Genomic DNA, 17,907 nt, shown 5'->3' on the forward strand with positions numbered 1-17,907 from the left:
CCTCCATTCTCCTCTTGGGATTTTGGGCATGCATGCACATGCGCCCAAAATCGTGAGGTTTTTTTTTTGGGGGGGGGGCAGAATGGAAGAGAGGTTTTGGCTATAGGGTACATGCGCTCTCCAGAAAGACAGAGAGAGACAGACAGAAAGCGAGAAATAACTCCCCAGGGATTGTGGACATGCCATAATCCCTTCTCCATTCTCTCAGGATCTTTAGCACACATGCACACTTGCCCAGTGTGAGTTTAAGCCACTGGGTCCGGGACTTGAACCATGGTAGGCTACATGGCAGTCCAGCTACATAACCATTATGCCAACTGGTGGTCCCTTGACTTACTCCCTTTTTTGTTTTATTTCTGTGCAATTCTCTCAGACTAAAATAGAACTTTAGTTTAAAAGTCTCTTTTAGCAAATAAATAACAAATGGTATATGATTATTGCTGTTAAGAATAAATTATCACCAGTTCTACTTAATTGTGGCTTCTTCAAAACCTTGAAACAATATGTGACAGGAATAAACAGTAATTCTTCTAATTAAGAAGAATGTAACTGAATATGTGGCTATTTTCAGCATTATATTTAGATCCTTGTTTTATTTTTTATGTGTTAATATTTAATTTTTTGTATATTGCTTTTAAAATTATTAGCATCTAATATGATTTCTACAGTGAAATGATAAAATTCTGTTTCCCCAGGGCACCAGTAGGAGATGTAAATCCCGGTTCTGGACAGAAAGCCAGACCTTGTGAGAGTAGTGGTTATAAAGCAGATTCTTTGCCGACACAGTCTTCTCAGAGCACCTCTGTAAAGGAAACAGTGAAAAAACTGACATCTAATTTAAGGTAAAAGTATTTGCTAACATATTTCCATGTGCTTCATTGAACTTCTTAAGCCATGGTAACTGCTGATTTTTTTCTTTACTGAGTGGTAACGTAACTGCAAAAATTCAATAAAATAACTTTGTGACTTGTCTCCTAACCATGCTGATTTATACATACCAGGGTTTAGATGTTGCCTGAAATATTGGGTCATTGGAAAATCATCCGTATTTTTCTATTTTTCTATGCAAAAATGTGTCATGCATTTTCTGACCACTCAGTTGCACTGTGTCACTACCTGTTGTTATATGGCCAGCAGTATGGTAGAGGATAGTCTTCTCTTCAACGTAATAAAGAATTCTTACTGTGTTTTCCTTATTGCTTTCTTTTTTCTTCACAGAGGTTCTTATAACATTGGTATGTCTTCTAAAAAGTTTGTATTTGTAGTTTTAAGATGCTGAATTTAAGGAGAAGGGAGTTTTACTTATTTGTTCAGTGTTGAATGTTAACATTCATAGGCATAGTTATTTGAGGAATGTGGATATCTGGATCTCAGATCTGAAAGGACAGAGATGCCTGGGCATGGTGGAGGGGGTAAATTCCAGATACAGAGTTTGTCCAAATAGAGACTGGTGATAGGTGGGAGTTTTATGATCAATTCCAAGAAATCTGTATTTAGAAGAGTGTTGTAAAGTAAGTATCATGTGGGAGGACAGGGGGTGGGAGTAATGGCACCGCTAAGTTAGCATTTTGTTGTTGGGGTTCATAGAGTTTGGTTGGGTTCACAGTTTTGTTGAGGTTTTTAGACTTTGGTTGGGTCTTGAGGAGCTATGTAAGATAAGAAGCTCTGGGCCAAAGAGGACACACAACATGCCCTAGCTAGAATAGTATTTTCTCTTAGGATGGCTACCTTGAGTATTATACACACACTCACTGTAAATATGTGTGTATATATACATATATATTACACACACACATATATATATTATGTGTATATGAGCATATAAAATATGTCTTATGTATTAGGTATATATGTATATTTCCCTACTTGCCATACTGTAAGAGACCTGAGTATGTTGCAGCAGGGTTTGGATGCATAGCTACTTAACTTTCTTTTCTAGTTAAATACAGTTCCTTTTCAAATTTATCATTTTCCTTATTTTTTACTTGGCTAATTTCTGTTCATCTAACTGTAACATCTCTATTCATTTTAATGAGCTACATGTGATTTTTAGAAAGGGTAATCTGATCGAGTACAATAAGACCTTAAAGTACATCCACTTCTATCATTAGGCGTCAAAAGAAAATAGAAAATTCCCAGAAACCATCTCCCTAATGAACTCGTAGACTCTTTAGTGCTTAGAATTGTCATACTGTTATCAGCTGAGGACTCTGAAACCTGGATGTCTTAATATTCTGTACCAGCTTAAATTTTCTGTGTTTACACAAAATGAGCTTCTCATTTCCCTAGTTTTCTCTTTTGCTTTTTCACCCAGTGAAAACAGATTTGTTATTTTACTTGTTAGTTTCTTCTCCCCTTTTTGGTACTGCACTGTTTTGTAAGTGGTCCACATGAGGTTCCTTGTATTAGCGACTTTAAATTCCTGCAAGCATGAAGACTGGCTGGCTGTGTATGGTGTTGAGGGGATGTGCTCTCTGTACCCAGAACTGGTCACCATGTGCTTGTCCTCTGATAAAGAGAGAAGTCGGAAATCTTTCAAGTATATAGAGCATTTTCTCAAATTGGCTCTCTTTGGACTGCATCATCCTTATCCTTTCCCAGAGTGCCACAGTAGGGTCAATTCACCTGTATTAAATTAATGCTAACTGAATAATTTAATTAAAAATAGTTTTTACTGTCCATTTTCATTACATGATTATGCTTAATTTAGCATTTCCCATTTTATTTTTTTTAAAATTTGTTTTATGTATTTATTTAATTCCCAAATAGAGTAACTTCTTTAAATACAGATTGTGGGGGCCAACTGGTGACATGGTGGATAAGGTGGCTGGATCTACATGGCAGACCTTGCTGTTTGGGTCTGCACCCTGTGACTTGAAAGACACGCTGGGCATATCTGCAACCAGGCCAAAATGTAGGAGAAGGGATTGCAGCATGACCATTCCCCCAGGGGTGATTTCTCACTTTCCCCCTCTTTCTCTCTCTGTTTCTCTTTCTCTTTCTCTCTTTCTCTTCTCTTCTCTTCTCTTCTCTTCTCTTCTCTTCTCTTCTCTTCTCTTCTCTTTCTCTTCTCTTTCTCTTTCTCTTTCTTTCTCTCTCTCCCTCTCCTTCTCCTTCCCCACTTCTTTCTTTCTTTCTTTCTTTCTTTCTTTCTTTCTTTCTTTCTTTCTTTCTTTCTTTCTTTCTTTCTTTCTCTCTCTCTCTCTCTCTCTCTTTCTTTCTTTCTTTCTTTCTTTCTTTCTTTCTTTCTTTCTTTCTTTCTCTTTTTCTCTCTTTCTCCAGTGAAAAAAGAGAAAGAGATGCCCTATCAGAAAACGTGTGCCTTCCACACCATGTTCAACATGTATTAGTATATATTTAAAAAATACTTCTAGTTAAAAAGTTATAAAGATTGCTGTAAAAGACAATGAATGGTATTTAGGTGACTAGGTTGTGTGAAGTTAGAGGTAAATAAGCTGATCCGGAATTCAGACTATTACATTTAATCCAATAGCCTTAAATATTGGAGAAATATGAAATTTCATATCACTTTCAATAATAATGATGGTACATATTTATTGTGCACTTACTTTATGCCAAGTTCTCTCCAAAGAGCTTAGAGTAATCCTATAGATAGACACCCGTGTTGTCTCTATTTTGATGAAAAAACTGAGGTGTATAGAGCTTAAGTTACTTGTCTAGCATTATGTAATTCTTTTTTTGTCATATTTTATTTATTTTTCTTTATTATTATTATTCTTTTTTTATATGTTCAATCACTGTATATCATTACAGCATTTCCCAGCATGAATACGCTGTGTCCAGTTGAAGATAATATCATACACATTATCAACAAATAATTTTCCATTTTTGTGTCCCTTAAACATTTTGCTTCATTCTTTTTCTCCTTGATTCCCTTCCTTTCACCCTCCCCCATTTCCACCCTCCTCTCACACTATCTCCAGTATTCACAATTGTTCTCCATGCTTTTATAACTTCCAGTCTTTCAGTTTCTGACATAGAGGGCAGGCATTCAGTATATATTGAGTGGAGACATACAGTGCCTCTCTTTCATAGCCTGGCTTGCTCACCCAGGCAGTAATACCAAAAATAGACAAGTGGGACTGCATAATGTAACTCTTAAGTAGCAGAGCTGGATTTGAACCCTGGCAACCTTGCCTCCCAGTCCTTGCTCTTTTTTTTTTTAAGATTTTAAAATTATTATTTATTTAATTTTATTGATTCATTCATTTATTTTAATTTTACCAGAGAGAGATACAGAGAGAGAGAGACAGAGAGAGAGATAGAGAGAGAGAGAGAGAGAGAGAAAGTGAGAAAGGAAGTCACCAGCTCCAGCACTTGAACCGTGGTCAGCCATGTGGGAGTGTCCAGCGCCTTATCCACCATGTCACCTGCTGGTCCCCCAGTCCTTGCTCTTAATGGCTAAACTATAATGTCTCATTTTAGTTTATTACTGTATATGTAAATATCATAATGCAGACTCTGTTTATTTCAACTCTACAGTAGCACAGACATGTTATCTTAGAATTTAAAATTACCAAAAATAAGTTTAAAAAAGAAAGTCACTTAAAAAAAAAGTGTATTTCTTGACACCACGATCCCACCCCAGCTTCAGCCGGCCTGGGTCATGAACACACGTGTGCCAGCATGCTCAAGGTCTCCCAGACTTGAACTGGCAATCTTCCCATGTGGATCAGCCTCAGACAGTGCTGTGCTTTACAGGCCTATCACCATCCAGCCCCAATATTCGCTCTAAATTTAAACACCAAAGAATTTATATTCACCATAGGAAGGATCAGTGCTTGGAGGAATTTTCAGGCCTGTGGTGGGCAATGGGAATCTGTATCTGGGGAACAGCAGGGGAGATTTGTGTAAGAAAATCTCTAGCTCCTCATGCCCCAACAAACCAGCTATAATGTTAACCACGGTCCCTTTCCCAGACACTGCAGTCATAGCCTTTCTTCCTATGCCATGTGATTTCTCCTCATCTGATATATAAGGAGGTCTCATTCTTAGACACCCTTTTTCTTCTTCTTCTTCTTCTTCTTCTTCTTCTTCTTCTTCTTCTTCTTCTTCTTCTTCTTCTTCTTCTTCTTCTTCTTCTTTTTTGTAGCAATGTTTTTTTTTTTGGCTTTTTTATTCATTATTTATTTATTTATATATTTATTATATACATTTAATGACATTGTTTAGCTTATGAAGTGAACATTTCAATATGTGAACATTTCTCCCCAGTCCAGTTGATCAAAATCTCTTCAACAGATAACACCACACCTCCCCATTCCATCAGTGCTCTGCCTCTGTATCCCTCCTGCAAATGTCCTTCCCTAGGCCCCACTCCTCCACACACCACCTCTGGCATTCACACCCATCTCTTGTGTTTGTATATCTTTTAGTCCATCAGTTTCGATCATAGGGTGCAGTATATATTAAGTGGGGAATCTTGTTCTCAACCCCTTCATCTATTTGCTAGCCTAGTCAGGCAAATAATTCTAACGAGTGTGCACATGTGGGTTATATTTGATATTTGGGTGATGCTGAGAATTTCTAATGCTTTGACTTATATCTTCTTGAAATTGCAAATGAATATTAATATAAATAATATATTTATAGTTACAGTACCAAGAGTGTAAGCAGTGTGAGAAAGGGCTATTTTATTTTTGGTATACAATACTATTTTACAACTGAAAAGAGTTTATATAATCCTTAGATAATATACATGAGGCTCTTGGAACTCTTCAACATAAAAACATGATACACTGTTAAGATGTGGTGGCTATAAATTTCTAGAGTTCACACTCTCCCAGGAATGAAATATGTGTCAGGTAGATGATTAATCCTAGAAAATGGTGGGTGCTCTGCCTTCAGCAGAATGAGCTGCCTGTCAGAACAATGCCACCAAGGTTTGAAAAGAACAGGATCCATGTGTGATTTCTGACAATGGTTCTGGAGACGTAAGTTCTTTGGATCTTTTAGGGAAAAATGTCAGTAAGCCTGTGGCCATCCTATTTTCCTCCAAGAAGTTTGAATTCTCTCCAGAAGAGAACACTCCAGCAGGTGCAGAATTTTCCTGGATGAGTTGGCTATGGATTGCCAGACACTGTGAGCTCTCTCTTGCTGATTCCCCCACTTCCTGTAAACATTTTTCTTTGAGATAAATATATATGCACATGTATTTGTTAAGAAATAATGCAGGGAACCAGCAGTTAGCATAATGGCTATGTCGCTGGACTCCCACGTGATCGACCGCGGTTTGCGTCCCAGACCCGGTGGCTTAAAACTCACGCCGGGCGTGTGTGCGTGCGTGCCCAAGATCCCGAGAGGAGAATGGAGGAGAAGGGATTGTGGCATGACCATCCCCTCTGGGGGGTGATTTCTCGCTTTCTGTCTCTATGTCTCTCTCTGTCTGGCGTGCGCACACACACTTGTCACCCAGTTTTTCCCAAATATAACACCACGCATAGCCATACCACAGTTATCATAATCAGAATATCGACATCAGTAATTTAAGACTCTGAACATTTCCATCACCACTGGGTCCCTCCTGTTGCCCATTTACAGCTCCACTCACCTTCCCAGTCTGTGAAGAACACCTTGATGCCAGTAGTGAAAACAAAATATTTGGGGGGGAACTAATGTTCATCTTTGCTGAGATGTGTGATTCACTGATGAACTCAGTTCTGACAGGTGAGTGCTGTGTCTGTTGTCCTGGTGTATTCCTCTCTGCTGTGCTTACATTTCTAGGGAGGTTCTTCTGTATTTTTTCCCTGAGTATCAGCTACCACCAGAATTTGACCATGTATCTCTGGAAGAACTTGTCACAAGCTCTGAGGTAAGCCGGCTTCTGTAACTCTAAAAGAATAATAAGATAGCCTGATTTTGATCTTCAGCAAAGAAGAATGTAAAATGTCACTAGTAAAAGATCAAGGGTGGCTTAAGTGAATGAAGCCAAAGATCTTTATACCAAATGCGTGAGGGATGAGTCAGAATTATAGCTGTGTTTAAAATCATTGTGGTCATGGGTTGGTATCTTCAGCTCTGTCGCAGACCTCAAAAGAAACTGGGCATAATCCCTGACTTCCCTTTCCCCCACCAAAAATAGTCTCTGTTCCTTAGATCCACGTCCTCCTATTCTATGGTGCTATGCAGAGGATTGGATAGCTCACCACATTAGGTACCTCGAACATGAGTCCTGCTGGAATCCCTAAACTATCACCAGGAAACATGTAGAAACTGCATTCACCAAATCTCCTCCCAGGAACAGTCACTTTGATTAGGAGGACAGCTTTGGCTACTTGGTGTGCACGTGGCCCTGTTCAAGTAACAGTGGGCAGTCCTCAAGTGGCCTCGTCCTCCAGGGCTGTGGTGAGGCTGAGTGAAGTGGTACCTGAGGCCAAGCAAAGGTGCCGGCAAAGTGCAGAGATGAGCCAGCCTGGCCCAGGACCCCGGGAGGCCCCTTCTCACTTCCACGCTCAGTGTTGCTGAGGGAAGTGATGGGCACATCAGGAGAGGCTGCTGATGAAAAGAGCATAGATTATGATACCACAGACTGCCATGTGCTGCAGTGTGGCCCTAGGTGAAGTTCCTCGTTTCTAATCTGTGAGCACTGATTCTGCTTCTTTGCCTTCTGCTCTCACCTCAGCCTCTTCTGACTCACTACTTATCTGGGACCGTTCTTGTCAGGGCCACCAGTGTCCTCTATGCTGCCAAATGCGATAGTCACCTTTCATCTTACCTGACTTCCTGGGGCCTTCAACCCAGTATATTACAACTCTCTCTCTGGGTCATTTTTCTATCTTTTTAAAAATAGCTGTTAAATAATGATGTGTTTCGAGTCCTTAAGGAATTCCTGGGGGTAGGAGGGAGAGTCCACGGTGTCCTTCAGTTCTGCCTCCCCTTTCACCTTCTCGAAGCACTTGCTTCTGAGGCTTTCCCTGATGACATCTTGCCCCTTCCTTCCTCCTCCCCTTCTTTGTGGCAGCTCCTGCCCTCCTTGGTTTCAGCTGTGGGCCTCTCTGAGCGCTCCTTCCTGGCCCACTTTGCTGTCTCTGTTGAATGCCTTTTCTACATGGCTTCTTGTAGTTTTTGACTTTAAATATTGTTTCATATGTAGTGACTCCCAGTCTGTTTCTCTCCACTCTCTTCCTAGAAATCCAGATTCCAACTGCCTTCTTGACATCTTCCTTTGCATATATATTATTTTATCAGTTTATTTTCCTACATCTTGTTTATCTGTTTGTTTAAATTTGCACTTTTTTGAAACAATGCTATATTTATCTATGTAAACTGCCTCAATCCTTTTTTGAAATGAACTGAGGTATAATTTAGTTAATGAATATAATGAGACCCAGACTTAAAAGACCCATAGTACAAATGCTGGCCAGTTCGAGGCTTTGATCCTTTTTTATACTAGATACTTCATGTTATAACTCTGTTGTAAATAGCTCATTCTCTGCAAGTTAATATCCTGTTCTATTATCATTTGTAAAAACAGCTGGAACAGTGCCCAGAGCAGACAAACAAAAAACTGAAAATGTGTTTCAACCAGGTAAGCTTCCTTTCAATGCAGCCATTTATATTCTAAATGATCCTGTGTTCCAAAGGAGAAATAATGTACATTTCCAAATGTTAGGTTTGGAAGGAAATCAAATTTGCATTCACTTATCAAGACTTAGATTAATGTGTAGCATATCAGATGTCATAAAACAGCATCTTTTTGAATTTTAAAATGCAAATGTTTCCACAACATGAAGCTTATGAACCACTACAAGTAAGACTATATTTTGATCAGGAAACAGGATATTTAGACTCTAAGAGACATCTTCACTGAATCCTCAAAACATTAGACGAAAGCTGAAATTATAGATTGAAGTTTTAAATGTCAGACAATTTGATCTCTCTGGATTTTTTCTTTAGTACCTTATCAATAGTTTTTTAAGTTTATGATTTTTCCAATATAATAGTAGCTATAAAATTATTTCATGCTAATCTAAGAAGTAAAAGGAATTGAATGAAATTTAATCATACTCCCAAACCATCCCTCTTACTAGACTAAGATTACTAGTAATCTCAGGACCAGCAGTTGGCATAATGGCTATGTCACTGAACTCCCATGTAGTCTTCCACGGTTTGAGTCCTGGAGCTGGTGGCTTAAACTCACGCCAGGCATGTATGCATGCGTGCCCAAGATCCCGAGAGGAGAATGAAGGAGAGGGGATTGCGGCGTGACCATCCCCCCTGGGGGATGATTTCTCGCTTTCTGACTCTCTGTCTCTCTCTGTCTTTCTGGTGAGCACACACACCCTATAGCAAAAACCTCTCAAAATTAAAAAAAAAAATTTAATTAAGGAACCAGCAGTTAGCGTAATGGCTATGTCGCTGGACTCCCACGTAGTCGACCGCGGTTCGCATCCCGGACCCGGTGGCTTAAAACTCACGCCGGGCGCGTGTGCATGCGTGCCCAAGATCCCAGAGGAGAATGGAGGAGAAGGGATTGCGGTGTGACCATCCCCCCTGGGGGATGATTTCTCGCTTTCTGTCTCTCTGTCTCTCTCTGTCTGTCTGACGAGTGCACGCGCCCTATAGCGAAAAAAAATTTAATTAAGATTACTAATCTACTACTTAAGATTACTAATATTATTATGTTTGTGTATTTCTTTACAACCTTTCTCTGTTGGTAGTTTTTTCTTTTTTAAAGAGGTTTTGCTGAACGTGTGTGCTTTCCGGAGAGAGAGACAGATGGTGAGAAAGAAATGATAAATCACCCCCCAGGGAGTATGGCCACACTGCAGTTCCTTCACCTCTACTCTCTTGGGATACTGGGCACACTCACACATGAACCTGGCGTGATTTTCAAGCCCCCAGATCCAGGACTGGAAACATGTTCAGCATATGGAGGTCCAGCACCTTAACCACCATGCCACCTGCTGGCCCCTTTTTCCTTTTTTAACAGTCACCAAACAATGTTATGTATCTACCCCTTCATGAGTTCCTGGGAAGAAAGAGGTCTGGAATGTCCTTTAGTCCTACTATAGAAATATCTAAAACTCATCTGCCTTCAACTCCCTTATTTCACTCAAAAAAACCTGGACACCGAGATGTGAAATTGGCAAAACTGATAGGGGATTACTGTTGGAGCCAAAATGGCTACTGAGGTTCCCCAACTCATTGTAAAGGCCACAGTGGCCTAGAACTTTCCATGGCATCAGGATCAATATTGTGGTATTATGTCTTCATTGACACCTTATCTGTGTTTTCTCAATCCCGTCTACAACGCTATCTCTAGCACATTCATCAACATTGTTTTCCATGTCCTAATGCTTACAGCCATATTCTGGAAAACTGTCATAATGACATGCAAATTTATAACAAGTGGAGGTGAGCAGCACCCTCTGGAGTTGTGCAAAGCACGATATAAGCCAGGGCCCCACCCCTCTTTTTTGCAGGTGATGGAGTACATCTGAACATCCTTGTGTCATAAGTGACAAGGAATTATGAAATAAATTCCAAAAAGATATGGCTAGGCAACTGGAAATGAAAACTAGGCCCTAAAACAGATTCCTTCTTAAAAAAGACTGTTATCATGGAGTGTTCAAATTTTTAAGGAGTGCCTAAATTTAACAACCATTGTTGACCAGTTTATGTTTACCTCTGATATTTCTGAATGGCAACTGGCCTAAACAACTAGAACAGACCGAGGTTATAGTTACTAGTTTCTTATTACTGTTCAACTGAAAAGTAGATTTATTTATTTTCTGAGTAATAATTTGCTGCGAATAAATAATTGAACATATTCAGTTTGAAGACTTGTCAGTATTTCCTAACTAGAATGAAAGGTAGTTTACTTCCAGTATATTTTAGACCCTGTCCTAGCACTAATATTTTTATCGACTAATGTAAAACTGTGATTGATTGAGAACCCCCAAGAGCCAGGCACTGGACTAGGCCTTTTTGATATATTACGTCATTCAGCCCCCACACCTTTGGGAGACAGAGGCCTCTTTCCATTTTAGTAGTGAAGAAATGGAGATTTATGAATATAATATTCTAGTGTCATGAAGTTAAGTATCAGATCCAGGACTAGAACCTGAATTTGTCCCACTCCAAAATTAATTATATCACATTTTTAAAATTTTATTGGGGGGAACCAGCAGTTAGAGTAATGGCTATGTCACTGGACTCCCATGTAGTCAACTGCGGTTCGAGTCCTAGACCCGGTGGCTTAAACTCACTCCAGGCGCCTGTGCGTATGTGCCCAAGATCCCAAGAGGAGAATGGAGGAGAAGGGATTGCAGCGTGGCCATCCCCCCTGGGGGGTGATTTCTCGCTTTCTGTCTCTCTGTATCTCTGTCTTTCCGGCGAGCACATGTGCCCTAAAGCAAAAACCTCTCAAAAAAAAATTTATTGGGGCCAACAGACGGCATGGTGGTTCAGGACGCTGAACTCCCACATGGCCGACCGTGGTTCAAGTCCTGGACTTGGCGGCTTGCTTTCTCACTTTCCCTCTCTCTCTCTTTCTTTCTCTCTCCCTCTCTCTCTCACTCTTGCTCTGTCCTCCTCTGGTCAAATTAAAATAAGCAAATAAATAAGTAAAAGTTAAGTAAGTTAAATAGTTCTTTTAAAAATTTTTATTCTTATCTAGGCTTAACCTTTGTGATAGAGTTCACATGTATTTTTTATAGTAGGTGTATTACAATTTCTCAGCCTGTTTGTGTAGAAGAATTATTTTTAGCTTACTGTAGACCTTGACAAGTGGGTGGGTTTACTTAATGCCCCACAAGAAATAGATTGTTCCAAGTGGAAGTCCATGGCAGTCAGCCTGAAGAGCTTTTAGGCTCCTGAATCTTCCCATAGTCTTTATTAGTTAGGGGACTCTGGTCTAAGTACACTACCATGGGACCAGCAGATAGCATCATGATTATGTTGCTGGACTCCCACATAGTTGACTGTGGTTCAAGTCCCAGACTTGGTGGCTTAAAACTCACACCAGGCACATGTGTGTGCATGCCCAAATTCCTAAGAGAAGAATAGAGAAGAAGGGATCGAGGAGTGGCCATCCTCTGGGGGGTGATTTCTCACTTTCTATCTGTCTCTCCAGTCAGTGCATGTGCCCTATAGAAAAAAAATCTCTCTAAAATATAAAGAAATAAATACACTATAAAAGTTTAAAATATGCTAAAAACTATACCGGCATATACCTTAGTTTATTCAAGCTTATATATTCCTTTCTATATCTGTTTCTAAATGGTATTTTTTTCTAATGTCCACACCATCAATAATGGAGTCAGGGTGTTATGTCCTGGAGGATAGAATGAATAAGTGTTGTTAACATAGCTAATGAGTAGAATCTCCTTAATATTCAGGGCAGTGAGATTCAAAGAATCAAAGCAAAGTAAACAATCAAGAGTCCAGGAGTTCCTGTTGAAACTGAGATGTTGCAAGCAAAACAGAACAATTGGAATCATGACTTGCCTAACAATGGAATTGCTCCATGTTAGGGACTCTCCAAGTGACTGGTAGCTTTAAGAGAACAGTTACAAAAACTTAAAAACCATGTTTTGAAATCTATGTAGAAGACAAATCTGGTCAACCTCCTTTAAGGTGTGTACTTTCAATACATAAAGCCATGTCAAAGCACAGTGGGACTCTTTTTTCTCTGGTCACTTCACCCTGACCACAGACCTCTTTGGTCACCTTGCCCTCGCCGCGTCAGTGGTTTTCATACCTGTTATTGGCAGTAAATGATTTCTTGATGACGTTGGTGATCCTGCAGCACCTGTTCCTAGCCCACCATCTTTTACTCTTTCCTCCCTCAAGCCATCTTCTCTTTCCTAAATGAGGATTCCAGAGTTGTTCCAACCCATCAATACTGGCCTACCCTGAACCTTTCTCCACACTTTCCCAGTCCACAGTAGGCCTCCTGCTTTCCTTCCCATCCTACTCAGAGGTGGGTCAATTTATCTTTTACCTGAAACTTCCCTTAGTTTCTCCATGGGAAATTAATCTTGACCTCTCTTTGTTCTGTAAGAACCTTATAACAAAGGTTGTTAGAATTCTATTTTGCCATTCATTAAAGTTTTTGCCTTGTATTATAATAGTCCCTCGGATTTCATGTACTTCTCAACTAGATAATAGAATTCTTGAAGTTAGAAATTCCCTCTTATTAATCTCTGTGTTCTAATGGCATTTAGTCAGTACCTTCGAAAGCATCTGGACCTTAATATTTTTGCATTGAATCAAAATTGATTGTTTCTGTTGGAACATCTGCCTACATAAACATTCACTGACGTCCTTTTCCCTGTTTGTGTGGTACAAAATTTACAGGTCTTGTGGGCCTTCCTTCCTTTACACAAACTTGTTAGAATTCTGGAGCTTTAAAGCTGCCTGAACTCTGACATTTTAAATTCAAGGCAGAAGATTTCAATTTCAGTTGAAAATCTTTTCTTTCAAATCCTAATTCTGTTCTGAATTAATGGAGTTTGGAAAGAATTCCTTCTGACCCACCACCAATACCTTACAAGAGTGGGTTTAAGCAACAGAACTAAGCCTCTCATTTTCTCAGAATTCTCTTTTCACCTTAATTAAAATGTTAATACAACTAGATGTTCTTTTCCAGTGTCAAAATTGCTATCTTTGGGACCAGCAGTTAGCGTAATGGCTATGTCGCTGGACTCCCATGTAGTTGACCGCGGTTCAAGTCCTAGACCTGGTGGCTTAAAACTCACGCCGGGCACATGTGAGTGCGTGCTCAAGATCCCAAGAGGGGAATGGAGGAGAAGGGATTGCAGCATGGCCATCCCACCTGGGTGGTGATTTCTTGCTTTCTGTATCGCTGTCTCTCTCTGTCTGTCGGGTGAGCGCAAACACCTATACCAACAATGTTAAAGTTTCTTTTTTTTTTTCTTTAATTTCTAAATAATTATGGATGTAATGGAAATTGCAAAAATAGTAGAAAGAGATACTATATACTCACCACTCAGTTTTCTCCACTGCTCACATTGTACATAATTATAGGACTGTATCAAAACCAGAAAATTGAAATTGGTTAGTGTGTGCGTGAATAGCTTTGGGTCATTTTACCATACATGTTGAGTTCTGTAATCTCCACATAATGGCCTTGGCCATAAATGTCTCCCTTTTGTCTCCTTTAACATCACACCCATCCCCTCCCACAAACACCCTCAACCCTGACACCGACTAATCTGCTCTCTATCTCATCACTGTGTCATGTCCAGCATGTTACAGATATGGAATCATACAGTCTGTGTCATTTTGCAATTGACTTTATTCATTCAGCTTCACTTCATCTCCATACAAGTGTGTCAACAGCTTGTTCCTTTTTATGACTGATAAGCAGCACTGTTGTTTTTCTAAAGAATGTTGACTTTAATATTTTATGTTTCTTTTAAATTTAGGGTTTTTTAGTACTTTCATTAAAAAAGTGTTCCCTAACTATTATTATTCAGTATGGCTATAAAACTCTGAAAGCTGTAAAATTCTAGAGCTTTGAAAACTAAGAACTCTAAGTGACTGGTGACATCTCAACAATGTATGATCCTCATTTTCTTGTTCCACTTGGTCTGAGCTCTTCACCCTATTCACCTTCAGAGCGTGGGTGATGTTCTTCCCTAGGTTTGCCACAGGAAGCATCTGTGGGATCCTTGCCCGGAGTTAGAAGCCCTTGACCTCTTGTAGTCTGAATCGAAGGTGTTCAAAAGTGGATTCCCCTTCAGCATCTGCAGAGGTGGTGTGGATTTCAAGACAGGGCTTTCCCAGTGTTTGAAATTTCCTTATTATACAGGTATCTCTGGGCTCCCCACAATGTGTGCTGTGTGCCAGACCCTGGAGTTGCGGAGGCAAACAAAACCAAATCTTTTTTTTTTTCTTTTTCTTTTTTTTTTTTTTTCACGTGGTGATTACATTCTAGAGGGAGAAATAGGTGATAAACACATAAATAAAACATAGTGTACAGTCACATAATGATAGATGATAAACACATAAATAAATAAACAAACGTAGGACATGGTGTGCCATAGAGTTATTGTGCAGGGCTAGAGAGTAGACAAGGTGTTGGGGAAGGGAGGCTATTTCAGAAAATAGTATCTGAAGAGGTGGTGTTTTGACACAGACCCGAGGCAAGGAATGAGCCTTACACAGATCAGGATTGAACTAACCAAAAGAAGCAGCAGCAAAAGAAAGCAAAGGCCTGAGGCAGGAGTGAGTTTACTGCATTCCTGGAAGAATGAGGCCTAGAACTTACTAAATGGGGTAAGACCATACACAGCTAAATCAAGCTCTTCAGTCAGATTCTCTTTGCCTCACACTAGCTTCCAGGTAGTTTAAGATTCTACAAATTTGGAGCCAACAGGTTAGGTATGGTGGTAAAGGCATTGGACTCCCACATAGTTGACCATGGTTCAAGTCCCAGACCTGGTGGCTTGCTTTCTTATTTTCCCTCTCTTTCTGTCTCTCTCTCGTAAGTGTGTGTGCTCCTTAGGAAATTAAAAATAATAATAAAATTTTAAAAAATATTCTGCAAATTTACGATTTTATTTTACATGGCAGTATACAGATATCATAATTAGTCTCACTGTTATTTTAATTTTTATTTATTATTTTTTTAGAGGTTCTCGCCATAGGACATATGCACTTGCCAAAGAGAGAGAGAGACAGAGACAGTGAGAAGGAAAGTGAGAAATAACTTCCCAGAGGGGATGGCCACATTGTAGTCTCTTCTCCTCCATTCTCCTCCTGGGATGCATGTACTTGCGCCTGGCATGAGTTTCAAGCCACCAGGTCCAGGACTTGAGTCAACCATGTGAGAATCCAGTGATGTAATCAGCATTTGCTGGCCCCAGTTAGTCTCACTTTTAATGGACTACAACTGCACACACACACACACACACACACACACACACACACACACACAGCCAGTGCTACCCAACATGGGGAGTATTTGGGTCTCTACTTTCAAATACTCTTCTCAATTTGTATTATTTGAAAAGTGCAGGTGATCATAGGGTAAGTTGCTGGTATAAACTTAAGTCAGCTTTTATAAGTCAGATCTTCAGGGCTCTTGAATTAAATGGAGAATTTGCACCCTTCTCTCAACCCTAATAATATCTAAGCCTTGCTTGAGAACACAGTGCCCCTTCATAAGATATACTATCTGTGCACTTCCATTCTCTCATGCTGTAGACCAGAAAGTTCTTGAGGGCAAAGACTGTACCTTATAGATCTTTGTATTACTAGCAATTAAATTCAATACCTTAAGCTTACAAAGTAATTAGTGAATGTTTATTAACGAGAATGTTATATATGTAGAGCCTTGTTGTTTGTTTAAAGGATTTTACAGACAGAAGGGAAACTCATGAGGCTAGTGAGTAGCTAAGGAAGTAAATGATGTGGACAACGTGGGGAGGCTCTGCACGTGTTAATGTGGTGGAGGTACAGAAGGGGATCAGGTAGGCCCAGAAGGAAAATGAGGCTACCTTAACAATATTCCTGGCATCAAGTCTTATCAGAACACAGAAATCTCATTACAGAAACATCCAAATGTTTATCAGAATGGGATTTGTCCTGTACTCCTTTCTTGGAAGGTCCCCCAGCCCTCTGGAAATGTTGAGACAAGCGATTGATGTCATTCTGAAATTGAAGCATTTGATCTGTCCAGTACTTCCATTTCAGAGTGCCTCAGGCACACCATTAAATTTTGGAAAGCAACATAGACTGTTGGATTAGCAACAGCTCACATGTGTAACTATTTGCACTCTTTGCGTTAGGTTCAGAAACCCTACGGGAGTGGGAGGAGAAGGAATTCCTAATTCCTCCTATTGTAGCTGCTGTGCTTTACAGATGCTGCAGACTGCCAAGGCAGCTGAAGTGGCTGGCCACTCTGTCACTGCTTAGGAGTCACTTGCTGTGCTGTGGAGAGAGGGAGGGTCACGGGCACCTGCTCTCTTTGTGCCTTGAACAGTCTGACACCACTGTGGGAGGGTAGACTCAACTTCACTGAATTCTCTCTTCATTCTACAGCAGCTTGCTTTGGAGGTGCTTCTCTCGTCCTTTTAACTACTAGAATATAGCGTATTTTTTGTCCCTCCCTCTTCCTCTCCCATCAGAGTGTAAGTTCCTAAAGGGTATCAGTATGTCTACAATTTAAACCACCCATAGCACTTACATAGAGAGTTGACACTCGGTATTTAAGCTCAGAATTGGAATGTGAAATTGTCTTGTGGTATTAGGAGGGAATAATATTTTGTAAGTATAGTAAAACTGTTTTTTTCTTTAAACACTCCCAGATTCAGAATATTTACATGGTTCAGTATGAAAAAAACCTAAAGAAAAAAGTGCAGTCCATTATCTATGATGCAAATACGAGAGGCGTGCTTAATGAAATCTCTCTGGGAAAATGTGAAGAGAAAAGAAAAATGACTGAGGATAAACTGAACGATCTCCGTGTAAAATTAGCAGCGTTGTTGGAGAAACTTCAGCTGGTGAGTGACGACACCATACGTGAGTGTGGGATGTGCTCTGGAAAGAGCACTTGGCTGCTTCCTCTCCTAACACTCACGCGCTGACCTCGGACCACTCAGTCAACCTCTGCAAGATCAGGGAGTCATACATAAACTAACTTCGAAGTGTATATTAGAGCATTTAATTTTTTTCTCTTCAAAAAATCAGAATCTTTGCTGTGCTTTTCAACAAGATGATCACTCTTGATAAATCATCAGTAGTATGTGTCCATTAGGACTTTTTCATTTTTCTTAGAAAGCAAAATATTTCATTTTCATCTTAATATCAAAAAATATAAATGCTCCTAATTTTAGAGGAGAGATTGGACAGTCAGGAAATACTGTATGTATGGATTACTGTCAATTTTGTTTGCAATTTATATATATATATATA

General features: G+C 39.8%; 1 protein-coding gene across 1 annotated transcript in view; it reads left to right on the forward strand.

Annotated features, from left to right (window-relative positions):
• Positions 1–17,907, forward strand: part of MORC1 (MORC family CW-type zinc finger 1) — a 195,307-nt gene that overhangs the window by 171,072 nt on the left and 6,328 nt on the right. Inside the window, exons 25-28 of the mRNA XM_006164206.1 lie at positions 696–842; positions 6,745–6,832; positions 8,495–8,548; positions 17,301–17,495. Coding sequence (XP_006164268.1) covers positions 696–842; positions 6,745–6,832; positions 8,495–8,548; positions 17,301–17,495 — 484 coding nt within the window. The remainder of the gene's footprint in view (positions 1–695; positions 843–6,744; positions 6,833–8,494; positions 8,549–17,300; positions 17,496–17,907) is intronic.

The sequence above is a fragment of the Tupaia chinensis genome, unplaced genomic scaffold (genome assembly GCF_000334495.1).
Source record: "Tupaia chinensis unplaced genomic scaffold, TupChi_1.0 Scaffold143593_1, whole genome shotgun sequence".
Taxonomy (NCBI): domain Eukaryota; kingdom Metazoa; phylum Chordata; class Mammalia; order Scandentia; family Tupaiidae; genus Tupaia; species Tupaia belangeri.